The following is a 14,522-nucleotide window of genomic DNA, read 5'->3' on the forward strand; positions in this document are numbered from 1 at the left end:
TGCTGTGCCAGGGGCTTGGGACATGGACAGGGGAGGGGGAAGCAGACAGTGGGTGGAGGCTGACGTGGCCAGTGTTGAACATGATTGGGAGGTATGGATGGGCGGGTGGGTGGGGTGATGGTCAGAGGGTGGGATGAGAGTGGGGGCAGATGGAGGGTGAGGTGGGATGGTGGCCTGAGCTTGGAGTGGAGGGGCCAGACCGGGGGTGGGGTGGGGTGAGCAGACAGAGGGCGAGGAGGTGATGGCCTGGGGTTGGGATGGTGTGCAGACAGGTGGGGGGGGGGGGGGGGGGGGAAGGGGGTGGGCACGATTGGAGATCAGGGACGTGCACGCCGTGTGCTGCTGCCAGTCTCCTGAACGTGGAGACAACTTAGCAAGTAATTGCTGTGAATCCCATTGAACTGATTGGGGTGGGGGAGGCTTCAGTAATGCTGCAGGTCCCTTACACACAAGTGTGTGTCTGCTCAGAAACAAACCCTGAGACAGAGAGAGGGAGGAAGGCAGGCTGATCGAGGAAAAAGGAAACTTCAGAAAACTCCGATCCCCAGAGGAGAGGCATTGAATGGGCAAGAGTTATATTTTACCTTTCCAGGAATATACAAAATTGGTATATATCAAATCGATGCATGTTCTGGATTTGTTAGCAGACCGATGTGCTACTGCATTGTCTAGTGTGCTGTGAAGGTCACAGCTTGAGGACAGTCATTGAATACCCTGCATTAAAGGTAAAGAGAAAGGGCAGTCTCGTGCTTTGAATGGTGCAAGGTGAAAGTGATGAGTGCAGATACTGGAGATCAGAGTCAAGATGCCATCAAGAGTCCTGATAAAGGGCTTTTGCCAGAAACGTCGATTTTCCTGCTCCTCGGATGCTGCCTGACCTGCTGTGCTTTTCCAGCACCACTCTAATCTTTGAATGGTGCAAGTTAACCAACAATGATAGGAAGCAGGATACAAGAATTTCACCGAATCTGTAAAATCAAGTATCTTGAAATTGACTGCTTACCTATCAACATTAGTGCTACTGGTAACAGCCAGTGTAATGGCTCATTGTCATTGCTTCACAGAAGCCAGAGACAAATCCATCATTCTTTTCTAAACTTTTATCTTTTGGACTCACCTCTCCATTTTAATCTGTCTGTACGTATGTTGTGTTGTTAATCCCTCTTGCATTTAGTAACTCATAAAATAATTTTTCTGCTAACTCAAGAAAGCCTGTTTAAATTGGCTCTTTGTAAAACATAATTTGCTTTAGGAGAAAGGCATCTGCCTAGTTACAACCAACCAAGGGGACTGATTAGAATAAAGAAGTGACCTTGGATGTGACCATTCCTCCTCACCTGGAAGTTTGACAAATTTGGGATAGACTATTTCCCGAGGAACTGTAATGAAGTAGGGAACCTTGCCACATCATCATCATGCTGTTACAACAAGAAGTTTGTGACCCAACCAGGTATCAGTGCAACTGAGCAGTTCTCCGTGTGTGTTTGTATTATTCTCCATTACATTCCCCAAAGATAGAAAATATTCTTTTTTCCCTTAAGTGCAGTGCAGGTGCTGCTTATTTTTGAGTAAAATTACACAAAACAATTTCTTCAACAAAAATTGTGTCTCTTCCTATAATCTTGTTATGTGGAGTATGAGAGATTAAAAATACATTATATACAAATACGTCTGCTGAATGTCATTCATGGCCAGCAGAGAGCTGGATGATGTTGGAATGTTGTTTTGCATGCCTGGAACTCAATCAGCTGGGATATTGAAATGCCTCCGTGCAGCACATGAAACAGAGGTACAAACACACACAGAGCTGAAAAGGAAATGTATGGGAATAACAAAAACAGAGGGGACTTCAGTAGCTGCTCCTATGGCTTCAAGAACACCTGCTTCATCAGGATGTATGGCAGCATCTGTGAAGAGAAATCAGGGTTAACTTTTCGGGTCCAGTGGCCCTTCCTCGGAACAATTCTGAGTTCTGACAGTCACTGGACCCGAAACGTTAACTCTGATATCTCTCCGCAGATGCTGCCAGACCTGCTAAGCTTCCCAAACAATTTCCAGCATCTGCAGTTCTTTTGGTTTTCATTAGCATATATGTTTTTTTTATTTCTTATAAATAATGTGGATAAGTCTTCACCACTGAAACTAATAATGTGAACGTTCAGTCAATAGCTATGTACAATGCAGAGTTGTGGTATTTTTCATGAGGTTTAATCTCAACACAGAAAATGCAGTTGTTCAAGACACTACTTCCATGTTAGGAAAACATTCAACATTATTACCATGGATATCCTGACCATTATGCTCAGTATTTCAGTATTTGTGTTGAAGTTTTTGTGTTATGTTTAAAATGCATATGATCACAGCACTAAAGAAAATAAGTTACTTGGAGAATAGCTTTGCAAATTCCATACCACACAAGCTTGTACATTGTGTGGAACACTTTGATGCCTTAGAAGAGATTCTCTGCATGTTTTATTGTTTGTATATTGAGAAGCCTTTACTTCCACTTGTAGTTCCATTGGACTGGGAATATTGAACAAAGAAGCTGATATATCTGGAAAATCTCACTCCAAACAGACCTGTAGGCTTTTGGATAGAACATAAAACTAAATTATTCCAATTTTCTCCAAACTCTCATGGATATGCTTTCTGGTGGTTCACCCACTCTCACATACAGTAGGTGCTGATTTTAGATTATTCATGGTGAGCCATAACAGTTGAATTCCACCATTGTCTAAGTGACAGCTTCACTTTTCAACTTTTCCACTGAAGAGCAATGAAGAATATGAGGGTGCTGGATTCTTTGTTCAAGGTCACTAAGGTCCACTGTAATGATCCAATAAATCTCAGTTAACTTGGCATAAACCAGGGAATGAATCTGAAGTTTCAATGTCGAGGGGTAGCACTGTCACCTTAGGATCACATATTCAAGCATGTAGTAGTGATTTGAGCACTCAATCTAGTAATTACGGAGGAGGCCCTGAATTTTCCTAGCTGCAGTTGTTCAGAGTGAGATGCTAAACCAAATGTCTCTGTCTTTTCTTCTTAATGGGTATTAATATCCCAAAATGCCAAAAAATAAGGAGGTTTCTAGCCACAAGTGGTCTTTCAGCCAATATCACTAAAGGAGGTTACCTGGTTATTTATTGTAATTTTATGATGTGGACTTTCATTGTGTGCATACGGCTCTGTTCCACGATATTATAACAGTGACTCCACTTTAAAAGTAATTGATCGACTGAGAACTGTACTGGGATAGTTTGAGGTCACGAAAGCCCCATCACAAACCCTATGCTTTCATCATTGATGGCTTCCTTCTCCTTAGCCGATACCTCACCTGTCAAAAGCCAAATCCTTGGCTCAGAATTAATTGCTCTTAACTGAAAAAGTTTCCGACATTTAAGTAACTTTATAAATGCAAGCACGAGTAGCTTTCATGATCATTTGTGGAGATGGTTTGACTCTGAGGGTCCCATTTCAGTAAATGGCCATTTTACTTTCAAGAACTAGAGTGAATTGCAGGCCTTGCCTATGGCTCCACAATGAAATATATGATGTTGTATCTTCCCATCTTTCAAACCTACAACCATTACCATCTACTCAGCAAGTAGGTAAGAACAGCACCACTTCTTAGTTCTCCTCCAAGCCACACACCATCCTGACTTGGAAGTGGATGACTATTCCTTCATTGTTATTGGGCAAAAATCCTGGAATTCCCTCCCTAGGGCATTGTGGGTCTATCTACAGCACATGAAAGCAGTGGATCAAGAAGGCAATTCACCACTACTTTCTCAAGAGCAACTAGAGATGGGCAATAAATGCTGGCCCAGCCAGCGATGCCCACATCCATAAATGTACAAAACAAAACCTCAAGGCACCAGGAGTAATCTAAGGAGGTGAATTTCACAAGTGCCTGAAGGAGGCAGCAATTTCCACACTCTCCTCTGGAGACACATGCTGTCACTTTGTAGATGCTGAGATAAGATCAGTCGTTTCCCCATTATTAGCCTGAACAAACATTACCAAAAGGACAGATATTGTGACACATTCCTTTGGCATGTTTTTCTGTTTGTCCAGTACTAGGGAGGAGTTGGTTACCTCAGTTGACTGGACAACTTGCTTACAATGCCGACTGATGCCAACTGTGTGGGTTCCATTCCTGCATCTGTTGTGATTACCAAGGATTCTTTCTCAATCTCTCCCCTTGTTCAATGTGTGGTGACCCTCAGTTTGAATCACCACCAGTTGTCATTCTCTAATGAGACAGCAGGAATATGGCAACATTACCTTTTTACTATATTAAATCAGTTTAACTTCACAACATATACAAATCAAATACAGGAATGAAAACTCATCACTGCCTACCAAGGCTATAATTTGGCGCTATTCTCCAGTAGAATGACAGAGGGTGGTGATGGAGGGTTGTTTTTCAAACTGGAAGCCTGTGACCAGTGGAGTGCTACAAGGATCGGTGCTGGATCCTCTACTTTTTGTCATTTACATAAATGATTTAGATGCGAGCATAAGAGGTATAGTTAGTAAGTTTACAGATGACACCAAAATTGGAGGTGTAGTGGACAGCGAAGAGGGTTACCTCAGATTACAACAGGATCTGGACCAGATGGGCCAGTGGGCTGAGAAATGGCAGATGGTGTTTAATTCAGATAAATGCGAGGTGCTGCATTTTGGGAAAGCAAATCTTAGCAGGACTTATACACTTAATGGTAAGGGAGTAACTTAATGGGAGTGTTGCTGAACAAAGAGACCTTGGAGTGCAGGTTCATAGCTCCTTGAAAGTGGAGTTGCAGGTAGATAAGATAGTGAAGAAGGCGTTTGGTATGCTTTCCATGGTTGGTCTGAGTATTGAGTACAGGAGTTGGGAGGTCATGTTGCAGCTGTACAGGACATTGGTTAGGCCACTGTTGGAATATTGTGTGCAATTCTGGTCTCCTTCCTATCGGAAAGATGTTGTGAAACTTGAAAGGGTTCAGAAAAGATTTACAAGGATGTTGGAGGATTTGAGCTATAGGGAGAGGTTGAATAGGCTGGGGCTGTTTTTCTCTGGTGCATCGGAGGCTAAGGGCTGACCTTATTGTGATTTATAAAATCATGAGGGGCATGGATAGGATAAATAAACAAGGACTTTTCCCTGGGGTGGTGGAATCCAGAACTAGAGGGCATAGGTTTAGGGTGAGAGGGCAGAGATATAAAAGAGACCTAAGGGGCAACTTTTTCATGCTGAGGGTGGTACGTGTATGGAATGACCTGCCAGAGGAAGTGGTGGAGGCTGGTACAATTGCAACATTTAAGAGGCATTTGGATGTGTATATGAATAGGAAGGGTTTTGAGGGATATGGGCCGGGTGCTGGCAGGTGGGACTAGATTGGGTTGGGATATCTGGTCGGCATGGACGGGTTGGACCGAAGGGTCTGTTTCCATGCTGTACATCTCTATGACTCTATGACACACTAAGTGGCCAGATTATCCTGGGATAGAGTCTAAATATCAAAGACAGTCAGGTTGTTATGTAATGTGCAATCTTATCAGTTACTTCCTCCTTTCAGCTGCTACACCATAACAACTTTCAAACAAACATCACTGCACACCTTAACTTTAATACAGCAAAGAAAAAAACTTTATTGTAAGGAATACAAAATACATGTTTCTGAATCCATGGTGACTCGCTGAAACAGAATACATTTCATAGCAGCATATATACACTGTTAGTACAATGTCTAGGTACAGCATTGTAAAAGGATGACAAGGTGCTCAGTATTTTCATGGCAAGCTTAATGATTGTTCAGAAAGATTAAAGTAGTATGAGTGAAAAAAAACAATTTGTCACTTCACAAGTTTATTTCTATGACTCTTTTAAGTGGAGAGCAATCTGCTTTCTTTTTACATTTGTGACATAAAACAAAGGGATTTCACCAAATTTTGGCTGTACTTTATAATCATAACAAACACGCAGAACTACTAAGAACATGCTGTAAATTATGTCCTTTTGATTTTTGGAAACACTAGGGTTCATTCTGAGTTAAATGAGCTGCCAATTATGATGTCACGTGCAAGAAAGTAAAAATCTGTAAATAAAATAGAATCCATTCAAATGAAACCCCAAGAGCAGCATATTCCTGAAAGATACCAATTGTTCCCATTTCCAAGTACTGATTCTTAAAGTGTCAGTAATGATGCAGTCAGACCTAGCAAGGTTCAGTTCAACTCTACTGTCCACTCTACTGCAGGATTCCACTTCATTTACATTCTCTACAAAAGAGAAGAACTGCATTTAAAAGAAACTTTCATTTTGCACCCAGGGTGGTGCATCATTGTCTAATAAATGGTAGGAATTGGGGTCATTCCCAGGAATCTTTACATAGCAAGTGGTAGACAGAGAACAGGAGGTAAGATAAATTCCCCACAAGCAGGAAATTAGCATTAGGATGGGAGACCCCTGAGTTTTTCCATCACACATGCAGATAGACCTCCTTGCTGGCCAGTTATAGAGTCAAATGGATGGATTCCTGATGGTTAGACCACTTGCTCACTCTCTCAGCCACAAAGCAATGCATAGTGTAAAGAAGAACCAAAAGATGGAAGACACTAATCAAAATAAACTTGGGTAACAAAACTAACCATGAATATTCGCTCAGAATATTGGTGGGATTTAATCCCGTCCACAAATGAGATTTTACTGGCAAGACCACTGTTTTTATTTAACAAAATAAAGCAGTTAAAGTGAATTCAGATAAATTCTGACATTCTTTATTTCTACACCTTTTAAAAGGATTTTGCGTGCACAGTGCATATTGAGAATATCATCAGAGATACACCTCAGAGGAGATAATAAGCCCTCCAGTATGATGGAACTGAATGAATGCATAGACAGCTGAGGCCGTACACTCTGGGTTAATGATGGTATCAACTGATGTTAATTGAGCTCCAGCACACTGTCAGATTCAGTAAATACTCCAAGACATTGCTCTGGATTATGTCATCAGCACAAAACGCTTAAATAAATACAGTCAAATTTTAAAAAATAGAAATAGCTACATAAAAGCAAGCGTTCAAGCAATCATTGGCCTATGTAATCATTTGATTTTTGAAAAATGTTCTTAATGGAGAAACTCGTTTATTGACAACTCTCAATGCATTCATTAGTATTGTGTTTTTTTTAAAAAAAGAATAATCTGTCACATTATCACGAACCCTGCAAAGCTTGTTTGTTGGCCAGCAGGAAGGGCGGTGTGACCCAAAAGCAATTCTAAAGGGGCCAATTAAGAAGAGTGGAAAATGAGTTGTCAAGAATTTCCAACTTGCAAGCCAAAAATCCCTGAAAGGTGAAAAAAAAACAAAACAAAGTCTGCTTGGCAGTATTCAAAAAGTGGCAGGTGTGAATGCACAGCAATCATTTCAATAACAATTTAAAATCGTGAGGTCATCCTATAAAAACTACACTGCTCTAAGCAGTTCCCACAAGTGCTTACCTTACCCCACCCCTCCCCCAGAAAATCAAGTGTTCCTTTAGATTATGGGTAAGGGATGGTTTTTATTTCTTATAGGCATATATATTTGACACTAAATTTGTAATTTAGCTGTTAGCCTGTTTATGTGGAATGTCTTCATTTGCTTTCATTGATTGGATACTAGAGTTCAATTAACCCACAAAATTGCTCTCAGACATTGAGTTCTCTTGCATATCCTACCTTCATTTCCTTCCAGCCAGTACAGTGCAGCCCATTACTAAAATCTCCATAGAATTTGCAAATCTGACAGGGTCCTATTAAATCTCATAAGACAAAAAGAAGTCCTCTGAAATTCCTACAGGACCCTTTCAATTATTAAATAGCATATCCTTAAAGAATATTTTAGTGGGAATCTAACTACTGACAAGTGGAGATGTCTCACTGCATTGCACAGCTTCAAGTGTTACATATGAAAGTTTGATAGAAAAAAACAGTGCATTCGCACAGAGAAATTCTACGGAAAATGTGCCTTACCAGAGAGCTTTTTTTATATCAAATATTTAAATGTTTTAAGTTATGAATCTCATAATTTTCAAGCACTAACTTTAAAAAAAAATTACATTACATTGATTCCCTTCAGAAGGGAGAATGTCCACATAGCTTCAGTTGGTTGAAACTTCGTCGACGGTGCTCCAGTCTCACCTTGCTGAGTGGGTGAGGCAACCTTGTCAGGTTTTACTCCAATGGCCCTGTCCATCTGTTTGTCCATCTGTGTATCACTGTGGCTGTAAGTGAGACAGATAATAGCCGTAATACCTCACCTACAAGGATAAGATTTGGCGAATTAATAGACAAATACAAACCAAAGCAAATGTTTGAATTCCAGAGATCTTAGGAATTGTCTTTTTAAGAAACAAATTAACCTTCACAAATTGCAATCACCAGTCAATAGTCTATTCATTCATTATAGGTATAACTAGGATTGTTAATCTGCCAGGATTACCCTGGACTCTCCAGAAATTAAAGCTAATTGCAGGACACTACAGGCAGCTACCCAGGAGAATCACCACAGGGACTTTAAACATTGCAATCATTAAAATTATTTGAACATTTTCTGTTTGTATTTATAAATATGGCGATATGGGAAAACATTGTTCGACTAATGGTTAAGAACCATGCATCCTGGCATTGACCAATTGACCTCTTTCAGCACTGTGCTAACTCCACTCAATCGGTTAATGAAGAGATTGTTTTTCAATTTGGCATGAGAAAGCTCTGTACAGAGATTAGTGTTTTAGGCAAACAGTGGGAGGACTGTGAGATCAGGACAATTGAAGACAATTGGCCATGCAGTAACACAGCCAGGAAGATGACCAACCAGTGGGAGGTAACACTGAGTATAGCAATAATCAGTTATGATCCCTTTAGCATAGCAACCAAAAGTCACTGTAACTTGTCTGGCACTATTACCGTATGCTATAAAAACTTCCATCTTCCTTTCACCTTCTACCTCTCTCCAGTGCTCGGTTGTGACTGTCACAAGTGAGTCTAATCCAACAACTGCATCTGATGTATCAGCAGTTCCAGGTATCTACCAACCTCAAACCCAAGAACAGCATAGACGTGGTTGGTTTAATTCTAATTCTGCATTACAGCTTTCACCCCAAGGTGCCACTGTGCTGATTGCACTCTCGACAGCAAAGCTTAATAGAATATAGGTATGTGTCACACAAATCTAGCATCTCTCAACGTTCACATTTGAGGTCAGGGACTTTCAGTATTCTCAGGAGCTTAATCATTTACATGAGCTAATTTCTGACCTACTTTGTTCAGTGTCTGATTTTAGTTACGTAAAATCAATTGTGTCGAATGAAAACAGTCGCCATTTCAAACAAGGTATTTCATGGTTTACGTGGCATTGAATTCAACTCATTCTTCTTCAATCAGACACACAAGAGGGGCTAAATTAGATAACTCCCAAAAACATGCACAGTGATTACTATGCATGATTAAACCATGCCTGTTGAGCACAGAGTAGGCAGCACTCCAACTCTGTGCTGCTGAATCATTTCAATTATCTTTGTGTCCAGCCAGCACTAACTGTGTTGTTCATTGACTGGACACATCAGCAAGGGGCCAATATCATGAATAGTTGGCACCAAATGAAAGCTGCCTGAAGCTTTTAAAGGAGAGATGCATTGTAGCCGGAGCAGGTGCTGGGAGTCATCGTGGAAGATAATCTGACCTGAGAAAGATTGACAAATGGCAATAATGGGCAGAAAGTGGACTCTGAGGTTTTCAGACATTGCACAGGCAGTGAAACAGAGCCTGTATCATCAGGAAACAGGCAGCAAAGAGATCTGGTGAGGTTAATGTCAGGAGTCAAGGCTCATCGAGATGGACAAGGTATAGTAAGAAGTACATACCAGTGCACGACTCAATGAATGCATGTTTAAATGAAATTTTCTAATGAACTGCAGCTGCACCTCAGCTTTCCTCAGATAGTCACACCCCACCACTGCTCACACTGACAATCAGGCAACAAATCAAAATTCCTGTACCTCATCTCACAATCACACACTGACAAAAGCTACAGGCCGAATCACCAAATCTGACCATCACACACTGAACAGTTACAGACCTGTCTCCCACACCTCACCTCTCACACACTGCACACAGTTACAGACCTGTCTCCCACACCTCACCTCTCACACACTGCACACAGTTACAAACCTGTCTCCCACACCTCACCTCTCACACACTGCACACAGTTACAGGCCTGTCTTCCACACCTCACCCTCACACACTGCACACAGTTACAGACCTGTCTCCCACACCTCACCCTCACACACTGCACACAGTTACAGACCTGTCTCCCACACCTCACCCTCACACACTGCACACAGTTACAGACCTGTCTCCCACACCTCACCCTCACACACTGCACACAGTTACAGACCTGTCTCCCACACCTCACCCCTCACACACTGCACACAGTTACAGACCTGTCTCCCACACCTCACCCTCACACACTGCACACAGTTACAGACCTGTCTCCCACACCTCACCCTCACACACTGCACACAGTTACAGACCTGTCTCCCACACCTCACCATCACACACTGAATACAGTTACAGACCTGTCTCCCACACCTCACCCTCACACACTGCACACAGTTACAGACCTGTCTCCCACACCTCACCCTCACACACTGCACACAGTTACAGACCTGTCTCCCACACCTCACCCCTCACACACTGCACACAGTTACAGACCTGTCTCCCACACCTCACCATCACACACTGAATACAGTTACAGACCTGTCTCCCACACCTCACCCTCACACACTGCACACCATTACAGACCTGTCTCCCACACCTCACTCTCACACGCTGAACACCGTTACAGACCTGTCTCCTACACCTCACCATCACACACTGAATACAGTTACAGACATGGTATTCATGTTTGGAACATACGGTTCCACTAAAGGTGTTATATAAATTTAAATACTTGCAGTCATAGTTTTTGGTCTTGTCTAGGATGCACATGAAGAATCATGAATTAGGCAAAATATTGGTGAGCTGCCAGTTCTATTGCAGCAACAATTCGCAAGATCAAAATTGACACTTGGATGAAGCAGACGTTGAGGTGTTACCTAAAGAAGAGGTGAGTGAGCAAGTACAAGCATGAGTTCAGAGAGTGAGCAGACAGGAAGGGTGATGCAGGGGTTTAGGGACAGGGATCTCATATACATTGAAATCTGTTGCTAGAAAAGTAGAGGGCATACACTTGCATATAGGACTATAGTTAGAGGTAGCTATGTTTGACTGATAGTAAATGAGGAGTGGGCTCTTGAATCTAATAAGGGATTCTGGATAGAAAATGAAGTGATAGTGTGGGATTAGATAAGGTGCCAGGGTTTTGAATGGATTGTATTTCTGTAGGAGGTTGAGAAGTCATCAAACAGAGTACTGAACAAGTCAAGCTTGGAGGTGATGAAAGGTGAATGGGAGTATAGTGGCTGGAATGAAGTAAGAGCAGAGGTGGAATTGCATTTAAGCAATCCTGATTATCCTTTAGATAAAGTCTTAAAGTTCATCTCTGAGTCACACAGAAAAATAATTGTGCATACCATTTGTCTCACCTTCAGCCAAGGAGGAAAGGGACTAACGTGGGAACTAACCATATGGGACCTTGCCAATGTTAGACTGGAGGAAGTTAATGTCAAACAAGCAGAATGGAGCTGTGGTTGTAGCAAAGAGAACAGAGCTGGATGTCTTCAGCAGAGCTATGAAAGCTGAGATCAAGTGTACTTAGGAAGCATAAAGGAAAGACAATAACTTAGGAAGATACTTTGTGAAATTCAAAATGTTTGAAAATCGAACTCAACACAATGAAAACAAATCAGGAAATGGAGGGGATGGATAAATTATGTTTTTACCTCAAGTCTACATTCACACTGCATAATAATTGCCACGACTGTCATGATGATAGATCAGAATCCCAAAGTATTTCTGGACACGTTGAACTTTTAATTTGAACATTTCTTTATAAAGTAAGGATTGCAACAGCCAGGTAACTGTCTGGCAGAGTCCGGTGTGGACCCATGGAAGGTCACACCTATAGATGCGTGAAGGAAACTTCAAACAGAATTGAAGTGATAATAAGAAGTTGCTTAGCTTACCTCCCCCCCCCCCCCCCCAGCTGGAAGCCCTCTCCAGCAGATATGATTGTGTTTTGCCTTTACAGGGATAGTACAAAAAGAGGGTTAAACACCAAATACATCTGTTGGTATGTTGGTGGCCTGATATACTCGAGAATGGGCTAGTGTGCTGTGAAGGTCACAGATTGAGAAAAACAATTAAACACAAAAGACACACTCTCACCCTGAGTACAGCCAGCCAGCCACCCTCAAAAGGAATCAGGACCAAATCATTTTAGACAGCCTGCAAAAAAAAACCAAGAATCTCGAAATTCACTGTACAACTACCATCAAAATTACCCATACCATCCTATGTAATGGCCACCACATTGTCCTATCCACTCTTCACAAACAACTTGGAGAAATATTATAATGTTTTTTCTCATTTTTAAGTTACGTTGGACTTACTTCTTATTCCTAATCTATATTGCGTTATTATTTCTTCTCACAATTAGTAATTAATAAACTCACTCCATCGTTAACTCAAAAGAGCCTGGTTAAATTGATTCCTTTAAAAAGATAAAACTAATTTGGTCTGGAAGAAAGGTATCCCAAAAAGAAGGGCTCCTTTCTAAACTAACCTTGTTGAGAGCATGGAAGGAGACAGATGAATGAAGAAGAACCAGTTCATCCATCCTCACCCAGAATCTTAGAGATTTGGGGAATCCTGTCTAGCATAGTAACACATTGGAGAAGCTTACCCCAGATCTGTTTGTAACACTATTTTGCCTCAGTTGATAGAATGCAACTCTTAGTTTCTATATCCTAGACAGGTGGGAAGGAGAGTCTAATCACGGGTTGACGAGCTGGATGAAGGCATTAATAATGAGTGGTGGAGAGCAGTTCTTCCCACCTCATTTTTTCATGCATCTTTAATGAAGTGCTGAACCTCCATGTCATTGCAAACTTTGTTGCTTTCGCAAGTTTTGCATAATACTGAAGTTCCCCACGCTTTTCTTAATTGGTCTGAAGGCCAGAAGAGAATGCTGCCTTTTTATGATCAGGGGATGGAGTGGGAGGGAAGAGAGAAAATGGGAGGGTGAGAAAGGACTTGTTATGTAAAATTTAGTGATTCAGGAAAGGCCCCATATGTTGTCTGCATTTCGTTTTTGATTACCGTTTAATTAGTTTCTACAATTGATGGCAGTGTTTCTCAAGGACATACATGTATGCGGTTGTACCATCTGCCTGCAACATAGTTCTCAAGAATTTCAATTAGCTGCTTTATTTCTTCCTACAAGCAAGAAAGTAGAAACTGAGCCCCACCTTTCTGCTGACACTTTTATTGTTCTTCACTAAAATAAAAGTGGCAGGGTTTTGTAGGCTACAACTAATGGACGATTCTGTGTTGTCGTGGTATTGTTTGCTGTGCCTCCTACAGTTCACTCGACAGAATGCTTTTTAACCTTCAAAGCTGGCTAATGTGAAAATGCTTTCAGAATGCTGCCTGTTTGCTTACGCCTGTCTCTCCAATAGGGCAGTGGGCCCAACATCCAGACTTTGACAGCTAACCCTAAATTCTAGCTGTTCCAACAAGTAATTTTTAAAAGGAGTTAAATGTCTGTGCTAACTTTATTCTGTTGCAAACTATGACTAAGGATGAACTGTTGCTTTTATAAAAAATTCTCTATATAAAACAGGACAGTTTAGCTAAGCATCTAAAATTGCTAACTTTTTGTTTTTCTGTTCTGGTCCAGTTTAAATGAGACCGTCCCTCAGACAGTACGGAATATCCTTTTGCTTATCTGTGCATTCATGCAGAATCTGCCTGCTGATTTAACTAATAAACAAGCAATTCTAATGAGAAACAAAGTGAGTTAAATATGAGGTTAAATGTGAGTAAAAAGTAATGGATATAAAACAGCTTCCTTGGTTTTGCTGTAGCATATTTTAAGCAATTTATTCTTTAGAATAATTTGCTTTTTAATATGTAGATCCAGAAAGAGAATTTACTTTATTTTTGCAGCATTTATTATCTTACCTTTCCTGTCCTATTTAAACTTATTAAAGCAGCTCATTATATTTGTTTTACTAAATGGAAAAAGCTTGTCTACTTTCTTTATGTTTTCTTCAATCTTTTGCCCTCCTCTCTTGGCGATGTCGGCTCCTTGTTATCACTGATACCTGTCGCTATTCTTCATGTGTGTCGAGGTAGTATCAACTGCTGCTTGAATATGAGGATCTGATCCCACACCAACCCAGCAATTTTCCACATGCGCTATCGAGTAACTACTGCTGCATAGTAAGCAGAAATGCAAAACCTCGTTGAGTTTGCCTCTGTGTCATAGAGGAACTGGTGCTATAAACACCCTCAGGCTGCCTCAGATAAGATCATTTGGCTCAGTATTGG

General features: G+C 41.2%; 1 protein-coding gene across 4 annotated transcripts in view; it reads right to left on the reverse strand.

Moving 5' to 3' along the window:
- The window catches only part of bcl11aa (BCL11 transcription factor A a), a 288,569-nt gene that overhangs the window by 61,845 nt on the left and 212,202 nt on the right, over positions 1 to 14,522 (reverse strand). For 2 of the 4 annotated variants that reach the window (XM_072580984.1, XM_072580982.1), the window contains one exon: positions 5,613 to 8,287. The exons of 1 other annotated variant lie outside the window; for it this stretch is intronic. In XM_072580984.1, the coding sequence (XP_072437085.1) occupies positions 8,243 to 8,287 (45 nt within the window). In that variant the 3' untranslated portion in view covers positions 5,613 to 8,242. Of the gene's footprint in view, positions 1 to 5,612; positions 8,288 to 14,522 lie in introns of those variants that run through there. One more of the 4 variants, XM_072580985.1, reaches the window with a different exon arrangement.

This window comes from Chiloscyllium punctatum, chromosome 11 (genome assembly GCF_047496795.1).
Source record: "Chiloscyllium punctatum isolate Juve2018m chromosome 11, sChiPun1.3, whole genome shotgun sequence".
Classification (NCBI taxonomy): domain Eukaryota; kingdom Metazoa; phylum Chordata; class Chondrichthyes; order Orectolobiformes; family Hemiscylliidae; genus Chiloscyllium; species Chiloscyllium punctatum.